Source organism: Limulus polyphemus, unplaced genomic scaffold (genome assembly GCF_000517525.1).
Source record: "Limulus polyphemus unplaced genomic scaffold, Limulus_polyphemus-2.1.2 Scaffold32, whole genome shotgun sequence".
In the NCBI taxonomy this organism is placed as follows: domain Eukaryota; kingdom Metazoa; phylum Arthropoda; class Merostomata; order Xiphosura; family Limulidae; genus Limulus; species Limulus polyphemus.
Genome location: NW_013665642.1, coordinates 803,167 through 817,970, shown reverse-complemented (window position 1 = coordinate 817,970; position 14,804 = coordinate 803,167). Strand labels below are relative to the sequence as shown.

At 31.5% G+C, this 14,804-nt stretch overlaps 1 protein-coding gene across 3 annotated transcripts in view; it reads left to right on the top strand.

Moving 5' to 3' along the window:
• Positions 1 to 14,804, top strand: part of LOC106460187 (ankyrin repeat domain-containing protein 42-like) — a 32,184-nt gene that overhangs the window by 8,277 nt on the left and 9,103 nt on the right. For all 3 annotated transcript variants that reach the window (XM_022387076.1, XM_022387060.1, XM_022387067.1), the window contains exons 5-9: positions 5,015 to 5,150; positions 8,838 to 9,050; positions 9,730 to 9,855; positions 10,767 to 10,916; positions 12,972 to 13,055. In XM_022387076.1, the coding sequence (XP_022242784.1) occupies positions 5,015 to 5,150; positions 8,838 to 9,050; positions 9,730 to 9,855; positions 10,767 to 10,916; positions 12,972 to 13,055 (709 nt within the window). The remainder of the gene's footprint in view (positions 1 to 5,014; positions 5,151 to 8,837; positions 9,051 to 9,729; positions 9,856 to 10,766; positions 10,917 to 12,971; positions 13,056 to 14,804) is intronic.

Genomic DNA, 14,804 nt, shown 5'->3' with positions numbered 1-14,804 from the left:
GTATATACATATATAATGTATAATAATTGAAATGTGACTGATTTTCAAAATACTAGTCCACTGAACATAGCCAAGACAGGTCATTTGTAAAGACTAAAGGTCAGTTTTATATTATTGGATATGGTATCACAAGTGCACATGCACTGCATCATTGTAACTTCTGTATTGTTAGCCAGGCATGTCTGGAAGGTCAATATAATAAAAATAATAAATATATATAAATGTATTATAATCTGAGATTTAAGATATTTAGACTAAACATTTGTGTTTTCGTATTATAATTTGTAGTCATTCTAGAACAAAAAAGCATAATTTAAATTTATTTCCCAATTTTTTATTGTTGTTACAAGGCTTGTCAAATTGACAGACCCCATAGAATTTGGGGAAGAGAAAATAACAGAAAAATATAAGGTTTTACTTAAAACAAACGTTTGAAATGTATATAGGAGGTTTTAGAGATTACACAAATAATATTTGAGAATTTTGGGAAAATCACTTTGCACTTGGACTGGTAACAAAACAGACTCAATATTTTCACAAACAAATCTATAATAAAAATTTTTTGTGTACAAACGACTTTTAATCTATTAAAGATCTACCAAATTTTGTGAAGATATACTTACTGCATTAAAAGTTACAGTATAAATATTTAAGTTCTGTATATTATACCAAGCTCATCGTGAAAGGGTTAATGGAACTTCCACCCCTAAATGTAACAATGTGTACTGCTCCAGTCTATTATGCAATGAAAATTAGATTATACCTCTCCACCAGTAGGAGGACAACACATTCTTCATGCTCAGTACTCTATTTAAGCACTTTGTGTATATGAAAATTACATCTTTTCTTTGGACTGTAGTGTTCAGCTATTTTCTTCTTTTATTAAGAATTATGGAAAATTTTCACTTATTATTTTCAACTTTTAGTTAATGTTTATCATCCTTACCTTCATTTTCTTGATTTCAAGAAAGAAAGATACAAATTTTGAAATTGATTTCAGTTATGTTTTTCATATGAATTATCTTTTTTTTCTTATATTACTTTGATTTCTTCTCTTAATCAAACTATGAGATTTTAGGACATGTGTTCCTATGTCTGTGATATGTTTTTTGTTTACAGGAATATTCTCCATCATAAATAACCAGTGTTCAGGTTTTGGCAGAAGCCAATAATTAAACTCAATCTGCATTAGTGCAAAATGACCAAAGGCCTAAGTACCATAGACGTACCGGTCTACTGTAAATAAATACCCTTCAAGAACCTTTATTAAGAGAGAGAGAGTTATGAGACAGTTAGTGAATTATTGCTGTTTATCACTTGATATTGTTATTGATATACTGGACTTCTGGAGATTTCAGAAATGTACTTATGAGAAGTTGTATTCAATAAGTTTAAGAAATTGAATTCAAGGAAAGTACTAATATTATTATTATTTGTATATGTTTTTTTCAGTAGTGTAATGGTCTAAAATAAACATGCCACTACAATCAGGGTTAAACAACAAAAAACAATTTACTCAACAATACCAACACTTAGAAAAAAATTCAACACTTACCAAAACACAATTAACAAATAAGTGCCTGGCCAGGACTTCACACAATATTAATAAACAATATATTATAAATGTTAATAACATCACTATTATTTAAACTATGGAATCAGGAAAAATGACCAAGTTCAAAAAAAAATACAGCAAATACAATGTTCCAAAAAACATCTTTCCCTCTTCTCCAAAGGAGTTGTCTTATTTTCCTTAAATGGTGTTGGAGTTGCTTTGATGATGAGCAATGTTGCTTCCATTGTAAATCACATGGTTAATTCTATCCTACATTCTTTATCTCAGGCCTAGGACTCATGAACTCTTGCTTCTGTAACTTATGCTGAATTTTTTTCATAACGTTCACCAGCTCCTTTTTATGTCAGGCTCAGATATCCATCCTTCTTCACAATGTTTTGCACTTTCATCTTCATGTGTAGCTTTTTTCTGGTCGTCTGCAAGACAAACAGGTTTTTTTTACAGAGTAACCTGTTTTCTTGCTTGCTCTTGTCAGCCATCTACCATTGAAATTTATCACCAATAGTGGATAGTTTGTAGATGTTGATCCTTTTGCCACCCTCTTCCTCAAGGGCATTGGACTCTTCTAATCTCACTTCCTTTTTTACCTGGCTATTTGAGAGTAGTCTATCTGTTTCTACTATTGGTGATTACAGAGAAGCTTTTTCATAAATCTTCCATCCTTTCCTTGGCTGTTATTTTCTTTCTTCAGTTCTTATGTACCTAATTGGTTGTCCTCCTCATCAAGTTACTCTTCTGGACTGAAACCTCTGTTTAGTTCTCAGAGCTCTTACAAATCCTCTATTTATATCTTTTGCCACCTGTTCCTTGTACCATCTTAATGTAAAGATGTATTTTCTTTTCCCTCTGTCTCTGATATTTTGATTTTGGATGCCTCCTGCACTTACCACCTAGATTGGTTGGTTTTATTCCCTGACTGCTCCATCCTCCCCAACAATTCAGCTCCCTTCAATCCTTCTCCATTCCCTTTCTTCTCTGTACGATCATTCAGCCCCTTATTGTTTCCTTTGTCCTGTTCAGGCAGCTCTCTGTTATCTTGCACTGCTTCTTCTTGAGGCAATCAGTACTATATATTTTGCCATGGGACTCCTTTTCTTGTAACTTATCTCCATTTTTCATGACTAGTTGGGCTAAACAACTCATTCATTTTGTCTATTCTTTAATGGGAGATGTCCTTTATGTCTTTTTCATATTGCCTCCCATCAAGTTTGTCATCTCATGTCTTCTCTTACCTCTGGCTGTTGATACTCCCTGGATGAAATATTGCAGGCAAAGATGTGAGTGACATTACTTACACCATAGTGTGTTTTATTTGCTTCTCGTCTCCCTCTAGTTGCCATTTTGCAATCTTATCATAGGCTCTAAAGAGGTACGTTGTTGATTTTTCTTGCACAGCAGCTTCTACAAAATATATATATATATATAATACTATAAGCAATAGCACCCACCACAGTACTTCCTCAGGCAAATGGGGGATAACTGAAAGTGTTAAGCCCATTATCCCTATTCATTTCCCACTGTTGAGAAGGGGCTTCTCACAAAACTACTTCAGCAGTTTTTTATATTTTACCTTCCAAGCTGTTTGCTACATTTGAACAAACAAAAAATTGATAGTACAGGGTGTGATTTCATGCCCTCACACCTACGCAGCTCCTGTTGTTCCTATTTGCAATAACCCATTGCACAGTTTCTCAGTATTAGACTCTATGCAGATGAGGGATTATTTTTCCTCCCAATTTCTTCTTATGTAATGGGAGAACCCTTGCTTCCCCAGTACGAAGCTACTAGAGAGGTTGATATGGAGAGTTTCTGTTTGGGTTGGTGTAATTCCACAGGTATGAAACAAAGTGGACATATTCCTTGATACAAATTAGGTAGGGATGTCTACCTGGAAGTAGACAACCCCTATACTAAGAACTGGACTATTCTCAGTGGTTGTGACCAGCCGGATAAGTCTTGTGATCTTCTAGAGATGCAGGTGTGGGAGGATTCATACCTGCTGCTGCTTTTTCTGGTAAGTATATCATCACATAATAAGTATACCTCTCATACATTATGGCTTGAAACATTGCTCTAAGCACACTACACATACAGAATCTACCACCCCACCCCCGAGCTATATATGCCATTTGAGTAATCTTCCAATTCCACCATCCTTTAAGACATTTGTTTTGGGTAAAGAGTATTCCCTGCTTGAAATGTTTGCAGTCTCCCACTGAGTAATGCTCTCACTAGGTTCTCCCTCCATAGTGAGTGACATAATCCATGAGTTTCTCCTTCTCTTGCTATATTTTCACAAAGAAATATGGATATCACCACTAGGTAGCTACATCCCATTCATTTTTCATACTGGAGGGGCAATATATGATTTGACTTGTGTATTTACAAGAAAATGAAGACAAAATTAACTAAAAATTAAAAGCAAAGATTTTAAAAGTTATTATTATTTTTTTTTTGGCAAGTGTTTTGTAGGTGTTTTTTTTTTGTATAATGTGTATAAGAGTGTTGCTATAGTGGAATGACATGCTGACTTATGATTTATTTACTGTTATATCTCTGATTTGTCTGACATTATGGACCCCCTCACTTCTGTACCCTTAGAAAGAAGCTCATCTTTTTAATTTCTTTTCTTCATCATTCCCTCCTCCATCTTTTCAGTGTGTGGTTCTAACTATTTGCTCTGTAGAGAAATGAGAAGCATTTCTGAATTTAAAATTTTTCTTATCTGAAAATGTATTTTAAATACATGTAAATATTCATCTCTCCATAGAGCCACTCATACTTCTTCCCCATTTCTGGTGTTCCTCTTCTGATTTGCCAACAATGATCAATTGGTATTACACAAAGTGTACAAGGGGAGTACTGCACATGGAGGATGTGTTGCCCTCCTATTTGGTAGAGAGTTATAGTCTAATGCTAATTGCATCATAGAATGATATAGTACATATCATTTGTGTAGGGGTGGAAATTTCATTCAAAGACTTGGAGCATGTCCAAAAACTTTTCAGCAGTGGTGCAAGGTTCTGTGGAGAGATGAGTATCCATCTGAAATACATTTTCAGGTAAGGAAAATGTTAACTTTTATAATAAGAATATAACCATAAGTTAAGATAGAGTCATCAGTAGTCAGTTGTTCTTGTCAGATAATTACATGAATATTATAAGGAGTCTCTTAAAAACACTGATTTTTTTAGGTTACGTGCTTGTTAATTTGTGCTTTGTAATGTTAAAATGGTCATTTATGCACAAACAAAAATGCTTATAATGCTGATTGCCTGAGAAGTACATTACTTAGGATGTCCAAACGGACTTTTTTGCTTTGGTACTTTCCCCAACTATTTTAATCATTGTTTACATAAGCAGTGGGGTTATCACTTGCAATAGAAGTATTAGTAGTAAACTTTTTAAATTTAAGAATTTAATTTTTACTCTTGACAGAGTCACAAGATTCAGAATAAAAGGGGATGGACACCAGTACATACTGCTGCATTTCATGGACGATACCCATGTTTACAGGCTCTCTACAAATGGGGTGCATTTTTGAATAGCCTTGACAAAGAAGGCAATACTGCAGGTGAATTTTATTTGTATTTTTTCTATTGTATCTATACCAACTACAGACTAATGATACATGGCTATAAAACATTTATTTAAAATGTTACCAAACTTATTTGGACAGTGAGCTGGAAATATCTCTGAAAAGTTTGTGCAATATTACAAAGATTCTTTCTAATTAGTAACTGATAACTTTCTGAAACAAGTACATTGTGTTTATAAAGATAATTGTATGGCCATGAGCACAAGTCTACTGAAGCGATTAAACAATTAAGAACTTATTTGATGATCCCCATTCTTCACTCTTCAGTACTTGATACTTACCAGTGTGATGTATTCTAAGCCTCTAAAACACTTAATACTGCAAGGGACCATTTCAAAACATACCACATAGCTCCAAATGAACAATACCTTTCTATGCCTTGTATCTATGACTTTATCAAATGTTCGTCTAATACTTATATGTACAAATTCAAATAAAATAATATAATTTTGTTAGAAACATGTCTGTTATCTATCCATTCGAACTCGCATTGTTTTTGTTAACCAGTTAATATGTAACAAGCAATGACTCAAACCTTTTTACAGTTAATTGGCTACTAGGCATCAATTCACTAGTAGACAAATTGCTCAATTACAAAAAATATGATATTTATGAAGTTAATGAGATTTAACTGCTACATTTGATTGGAGGTTGTAAAAATATAACTATTTTCTTATTGACAACAGATTGTTTTTACTGTTATCAAAATTTAATTGGTACTTGCATAAGTTTAGGTTACCTAGTTCTTTACCTAAAGAGGTAGTAGATTGGCACCTGATCAAATTGGCACACCTTGACTAACCATAGAAACAGTACAGAATGGCTTATAAAACAATGTTCAGATTTATTTCTTCAATTCCTTAAGATTATGATCTGACTACTGATCATTAAAAATGTGAAATTTTAAATACACATGTGTTACATATTCGTGTGATTTTTTTTTTTCATGTTATACAACATGGTGGTTTTATAGCTGATAATACATAATTTATTTTGGGAATTTACATCAATACATCTTACAATTCAAAATGTGGATCTTTGTGTTTTTTTCCCAAACTGGATGAATGTATATATATAATGTGTGTGTGTACATGCACATTTTTTTATCTCGCATGTCTGTATTGGTTTTTTAAACAACTTTTATCGAAGTTAAATCTCCTTTCAATTAATCCCTGGACAAAAAGTACTTAAAAATATATACAAAGGCTGTGATAAGTGATAGCACAGTCTAAGGCCGTTATTAAAATTCACATGTGAGTAACCATCATCAGTGTTGATTAACAGAGATCAGCAAATAGAGTAAAATATCCTAAACAAACATCAGCTACTAAAACTGATAAAAAAGAAAACTAACTTTGGTATTGTGTCTTATATTTATTTCTGTATACTTTCAGACCTCAGTTGAATGACATGATTAAATGTGATGCAGTATTCAGAGGTGTTACTACGTGCTTAATTCATTGGCTGCCACATAAGTATAAGTAAAATTAAACATTCAAGAGGTGTCAAGGAGCAATCACAATGTCCCAAACTCATATGCCACAAGAGAAATTTGGCTTTGAAACATAATTGTCTGTGACCCACTGGTGTGTCACGTGGTCCATAACTGAAAGTTGGTTGTGACCCACCAGTGAGGCACATGGCAGCCAGTGTGTTAAAAGATTTGGGGCTTGGGCCCATAGGTGTTGGAATTTTTAGCATTTTGGTATGATATTGATCATGGTTTTCTATTATGAATTTTCAATTTTCACCCAAAATGGTGATTTGGGGCACGGGTCTAGTATGCTAGTACCTAGTGACACCTCTGGTGATATTTGAGGAAAATGTAATTTAATGTTATCAATGTATATAGGTATATATTTATCAAATCAGTTGTGAAAATAATATATCAGTAAATTTATTTAAACTCATAACTTATGCTACTGATAATTTTTGTGGAATTTTGTACAAGTCTTGTAATGCATAACCTACATAATCTACAATAAGCCTGATGGTTATACTTGCCTTATTTTTCAAGCTTTTCTGTATTTCAAATATGCTTGAAATAAATATCCCTAATATCAGTTTGTCTGAAAAGAACAATAAACTAGTGCACAAGGAGGAAAAATGTTTTCACAGAAACATGTTATACAATAAAAATTGCTCTCTTTACTGTTACCACCAACCAAACAGATTATCTTTACATATAAGAGGCTAATGTCCATCTGTCCACAAAACTCCTCCCACAGTTTAAGTCCTATTCAGATGAAACTTCGCACGATTTGTCAACATCATAAGACGAAGTTCCTAACAAAGTTTCATTACAATCGGGTACAAAAGTTAGTTAGTGCATCTGTCCACTTTTTTAAGAAATAAGTCAGTAACAGTTTTATATGGCACCAAAATAAAAAATGTTGTAAAATAGACACTCACTAAAGTTAAAAAAATAATAGGACTTTATTTTATAACATTTTCTACTTAATGGAGGATTGGTACTTCTTTCCTTTTTAATAATATACATTAATTTTGTACATTTATTATTATCAACTAAATTATATTTTTTAATAACATTTTTAAAATTGTGATAAAATGAGTTTCATGTAGAATTTAAAAGTGAGTCTTCCTAGTAGAGAATCATTGTGATATTCCAGAAGAAAAGTGACTTTTTCTGTTGGAGAATCCAAGCATACCTTTTTATGGAGTTTGTTGCAAACAAATTTGCAGGAATTTTGTAGTAGCTTAATCTTTGTAAGTTACACAAGTATTTTTTTTTGCGTCAATATCAGTATAAAGTGATTAAAAACATCAAAATTATAATGCCAAAAATTGACAAATGGAAAAGTGATTTATCACGAAGGAAATCTGAAACTTTTAGAAAGAAAATGAAACTTCAGGATGCAAATTACAGAAATAAGTTATGAAGTGAGACGAAGCCAAGAAGAAACCCGAAATACAGAAGCCAATCAGATTATTCGCCAAGATGCAGTTAGAAGAAGTCTGGAGCAATTTCATGACAGAGAAGCACACCATTCAGCTCGCAAAGATCCTGACTGAACAGCCACCCTAAGGGCGGCATTTCTGCTAGTTTATTATGTTCTTTAAGACATTTTCAGAAAACTTTTCATCAAAAATTAGCAGCTCACTCATTTTAATTTGTTTGTGACTTGTATAATTATTTCAGTGAGAAGAACTTTAGTGTTATTGTTGGACTTCACTGTGCATGTAAAGTTGATAAACTCAGATTTGTAGCATTCCAATGGTAAGTTTCTGGGTGTATATACTGCACCTCTACTTAGTTATTATGAGGAAAGGTTAGCAATTGGTCAGAAATATTATTAATGTATTGTGTCCATGCTTTATTACAATCTATTGCTATAGGTCAGATCTTCACCATAATGTGTGAACTATAAAAAATATTGTACCTAATAATCATATGTAAAATCTGAATTTATCTTTGTGTTAAACTTTCAATGGTTTTAACTCCAAACATGTTCTTCAGATAAAGAATAGATTATTCACTATCTTAATGAACTTACATCTTAATGAATGTAAATAAAATAAAATGTGTAAACAATGCTGTTTGGAATGTATATATTTTAGTGTAGTTTTTGTGCTACTGGAGAATCTGATCAAGTAATTTTCGTAAATACATTTGCTACATCATTTCATGAAATGTTTTTACAGTTCATCTGGCAGCCATGGAAGGTCACGTGGAATGCTTTCGCTTTCTCGTCAAGAACCTGCTAAAGACTGATATGCAACAACATCCATTAAAGGCTAGAAATATCATAGGACTGACAGCACAGATGTTGGCAGAAAAGTTTGACAGAAGAAATGTTGTTGAATGTGCAATAGAAATGGAATCAAATGAGGAAGAAACACCTCGTGAAGTTCATGGTACATAAATGAATCAGAGCTGTTTCATGAATCTGTATCATAATTTTTGCTCAACAAATTTTTTTTACATTTAGTCTAGTTCCCAATCTATGTGACATATATCTAGTCTTCAAGTAGTTTTAGGTACAGATAATATGCAGTACAAAAGTGAATTGGATGAAGAAGATTATTTTATTTGTTCAGAGTATTTGAGATTTCTGTAGGTTATTTCTTTTTACAAATGTACTAATGAAAAAACCTTGAGTAAACCTGCTGATCACAGACATGCAGTATATTGTTATTTTTGTGTGTTTTTTATACACTCGGAACAACTGTTCTTATTTATCTATGCAATATAGTATATTTCCTTAAATGATCACTGCTTTAAAAAAATATGGATGGTGGTGAACATGAATAGGTTGTAATTCTTATATTAGTTGAACATACACTGCATAATTCTGTTTTTCATTCCTAAGCATTTTTTCAGTATGGAAGAAACATTTTAAGAATATTTATATACATTTAATTGAAAAAACTGTACAACTCTTTCATACAAGTGCATATAAAATTATTTATATCATATGTTAGAAGGAAAAAAATATTAAAAGTATTTTTTATGTTAATGATATCAGAAGTGTGAAAATGTTTAAATGATTTGTGTTTGGAGTAGAGTTTACTCATAATAAATCTGTTTGTACAGATCCACCATACCCAGCTCATGATGCAGCATACCATGGTGACCTTCCAAGATTAAAGTTGTTAATTGAACAAGGCATTTGTGAGGTTGACGAAAGGGACAAGTGGGGTTCAACTCCTGCACATAAAGGTAGGATAAAGATACTTATATTTATATGTTTTGGTTTATCCTTCTAATAAAGTTCATCACAATATCATTCTGTGGTAATCTATGGAACAGAAGTATAAAGAACCCGACCATTTTTATCTGTGATTATTAAAACGGACTATGTTTTAACAAAGTGAGGAATGTTTATATACTTGATTACCATTACTTTACTTTTCTACGTGGGTAGAGTGAAATGAATTTGGATGAAGCTAGAGAACATCGTGTAAATAACTCTTGTTTGGGTGATATACGTCATACTTATTTTACATATACATATGATAAAATATTAGGTTTTATTGACTTTTACTTTTTCAGGATTTCTTTTACATTAATAACAAACACCGTGAATAAGAAGTGTTAAAAATTCTTATTTGTTATATGTAGGTAAAATTTCACGGTATATATTTAAAAGTGTGCATAGCATTATGCTTGAATACATTCATTCTGAACTTAAAACGTTTTTTCTGCATTTTAGTTAAATTCCAATAAAATATTTTATACAGCTAGGACAAATACTGATGATCACGATTTAGATTGAACTTTTTGCCATTAAATGCTATGTACACACTTTAGAGTGAGTTTTATCACCAAGTTAATTAATGAATAGTATTAAACAGGGTAGTGTTTCATTATGGAGGTTTGTTAAATTACTTATAGGTACTTTTATGAAATACCTCTGAGGTTTCAGTTTAACCATAGCATACGTTTTTATTGTAGCATACAGTTACTGAAATTATGATAGCTACTCAGTGTTTGAACATTACATAAATGATACAGCTATTTTGAATTCTATATCAAAATCTTTTATTAAACTGTACTTCATTAAAACAAGATTATGAGAATAAGTGTGAAGCTATACATAATGTCTTTTTTTTTATCATTGTATTTTACAGCTGCTGGGCAAGGGCACGAAGATTGTTTACGTTGGTTGGTAGAAAAAGGGGCTGACCTCAGAGCAGTTAACAACACAGGAGACACATCACAAGACATAGCTGTAAGATTTGCTCAGTGGAGGTGTGCAAGACTTCTTGGTGTACCCATAGGTATGTTTATTGTACATTTAACATATCCATGCAGTATGTTTTCTAATAACTGTAAGAGTCATGTTAAATCGAAGTACGACTTAATTCAGATACATGTGTATGCTGTGATTTTGTTTCTAATAGCATGGAGGGTAATAAAATTATAATTTTTAACATGTGAAAATTTCTATTTTTTTTTATTAGGATCATTAAATGTTAATAAGATTTTTTTTTGCATTCAGTGCATAAAACCAGGAAAATCATAGTGATTTGTAGATGACTTATGGTGTTTTAAATTTGATAGTTTATTTTGTTTCAGTCATGCATTTTCAAAGTTACTGATAGTTTATTTTCTGTCATTTAGCTAGGGTTTGAAAAATAACCATTGAAAGATGAATAAATATGTCTATAAATCTTATTTGGATAAAGTATTCTTATCAAGCTTCTTCAATGGTCCATTTATTAAAAATAAAATCATTAGAATACAGATTGGATGCCTTTTTCATTATACTTTTAGGCCATTTGAATAAAACTGGCAAGTGTTAGTCTGACAGTTTAACAATCTATTAATTTTAACAAAAAAAAACGGTTTTAACCAAGTCGTAAATTTTTTCAACATAAAAATAAATAAATAAATATATATATATATAATGTTGTAACTCAAAGTGACTCAGTAATCTTGGAAACTGACACTTGAAAAACCATTGATCTTAATTGTGGATATCAAGCATATATATATTTCATAGAAATATAATTTTGGTAACATTGTAAATAAATTTATGAATTTTATTTTGTCTTTCATATTTGTTTTGAAGTGACATATATTTATGTTTACTGTTTTAAACATTACATGGTACATTCGTTTAATCAAAAATTTTGAATCGACTTTGTATTGCATACAAAGAATTTGGTAGCTCACAAAATAGTGTTAATTTCACTTTCTAAAAGCAGAAAATAAATGCATAAAATATTTTATGACTACTTTATTCACTGGGATGAATTCTTAAGTATTACAAAAATTATACTGATCATTTTCTTATTCAGATAATTTTTCAAACTATGGAAAAAACATAAAGGTTTTTCACAACCCTTGAAAAGACATCTGTATAGAGTTGAGTACATTATAGTCGAACAATTTTTGATGGTCACCATGTCATTACAGTCCATGTTGTCACATCCACTCATGCTTTAGCTGATGGCTGTGCATCTTGACAATAGCTTTGCAGTATAGTTTCCATTGCAAAAATGCTCCATCATAAGGCTATCATATCCAAAAGCAGACCATACTGTCACACTGTTTTCCATAATCCATCTGTTGTATGAAAATAATGGTTTCTTAGTTTCTGTTTTGGTAGTTCAATCGCACAAAAATCCATAGATTCTGTTGGTGAGCTAGCTTATAATCTTTTTTTTTATTAAATTGCATACTTTTGCCTGGAACACGTGGATGGCTTTTGCCACTGATCCTCACCGATTACAAAATTGTGCATTTTGCTTACTGTGGCTTATGGGATACAGCTTGTTTTAGGTCTGCTTCTACGTATTCCTGATGCCTTGAGTTGATCCATATTCCTTTGTTTTCCAATGCCATTAATTATTGGGGGTACTCCCACCTTAGAAGTTTTAAATTCCCAATCTGAACACATATTTATCACCTGAGTGTATGAATATTTTGCATTTGAAACGGCTGTTATATACCTTCCCAAAAGTGATCAAGGAATTTAAAGTGTAGTTCTGAGACATTCTGTTTTACTGTGACTGTTAGCTGAGGTTATCACGTGAATTGCTGATTTGCTTACTCAAAATTGTTACAATGTACTCAACTTCTGATGGCTACCACTGATGTTTCTGAAGTAGGTTTTTTTTTCTAGTGTATTTTTCTATCAAGACAGTGCTTTTACATATTAAGTGATATTAAAGTATTTAACTGAATTATTATTTTTCACAAGAGGAGTTATGGCAATAATTCTTACAGTAAAAAAGTTCACCATGTAGGTACTCAAAAATTTACTAAAAAAGTATTGCTTCACATAATCCACAATGTCCAATTATACTAATATAGTTTTTGTGTTTCAGATTCAGATGAAGATGTTATATTGTCTGATGAAGACGAACCAGAACAATCTTGTATAAACAAGGAAAATATATTACAAGCCAGAGGTATATTAAAACATCTTATTAAATTGAAGTCACATAGTCACATTTATTTTAGTGTTTTATATTGTACTTAATATTAAAATATCTTATTCAATTGAAGTCATATAGTCACATTTATTTTAGTGTTTTATATTGTACTTATTATTAAAATATCTTATTCAATTGAAGTCATATAGTCACATTTATTTTAGTGTTTTATATTGTACTTATTATTATAAGATCCGTTTACGGAAAAACTTATTTATTAAAAATAGGTAAGATTTGACTGGCAACCACTAGATTTTACCAATTTATGTCGACCTTGAGATAAGCTATGTTCAGTATAGTTAACAGTCATCAACTTTATGACAGTTTCCTTCAAGAGCACATATGGTATGTCAAGAGAAAAATAACAACACTTTTTTTTTATTTGAAGCCTATGGAAATAAATAAATTAGTAGATATAAAATTAGGGACCTTGTGAACAGGTAAACACAAAATTTACCAAACTGAAAATAAAATGCAGCTTGAGCATCACATTAAGCAGGACATAATTTGTTGAAAAGTTTTTTATGGACAACTTTGAAAAAAGGGAATGTCAATTCATTCACTCACATGAATCTTTATCAGGTCTGTGCTTTTGTCAGATATACTGTTTTATTGAATAATAGATATTGAAAACTACTTTACGTAAGTGTTGATCATGAATCTTAGAATTAATCACTAATTGTTAATTTCTGACATTAAATCTCCTTTAAGGGCTGTCCTTTTTGTCTAATGGAGGTGTTTCTTTAAAATTTCCAGTTAATACTAGTTATTCTATCTAAATAGGGTAATTGGAGAATCTTTCATTCAGAGAGAAATATATATATATTGTTTTATATTTACCAAAATTTGACAATATAAAGTTCATGATATCAAAGCTAATAGCAATGAAGTTAAATCGATTTGGGTTTCTGTTAGTGGTTATAAGGGTAGAAGGCTTTTAGTTGGAATCTGTTACAGATCCCCAAGTAAAACTGATGAAATTAATGAGAAACTCGACAATGAGGAAAATGATTCAGCTGTTAATAAAGTTATAATTATGGAATATTTTAATTTCAGGCACATAAATTGGGAAATGTTAAAGTCAAATCATGAGGGATACAGGTTTATAGGTATTGTGCATGTTGTTTTTCTTCACCAATTGGTTAGGTAATTTACTAAGAAAAATGGTATTTTAGGTTTATTGTTAACTTAATTCTAATATAGAAATGGTTGCTAGAGTGGAAACTGTGGAACATCTAGATGAAAGTGATTATTACTCAATTAGATTTGATGTTTTGCTGCATATGGAGATAAGGAATAATGAGGTTTTGGTTCCAAATTTAAAAAAAAACAAATTTTAAAGAAAAGTCTAATTGAAATGATGGGAGATTTGGAGGATTATAGAAGATCAAGAGAGTTTATCAAATAGGAAACCAAAAAAGTATAAGAGACAAGGTTGGCTGAAAATGTAAAAAAAGTAATAGTAAGGTGTGCATGTTTTATAGCAAAGCCACATCGGGTTATCTGCTGTGTCCACTGAGGGGAATCGAACCCCTGATTTTAGCACTGTAAATCCATAGACTTACTGCTTTCCCACCAGGGGACTAATAGTAAGGATTTTTTGAAATACATTAAAGGTAAGCAAAATCTTAGGATGGGAGTAGGTAGTGCCTTTGAAAGATGATACAGGAAGGCTAATATCTGATGATTGTGGAATGACTGGGTTATTCTACCTTTTCTTCAGTT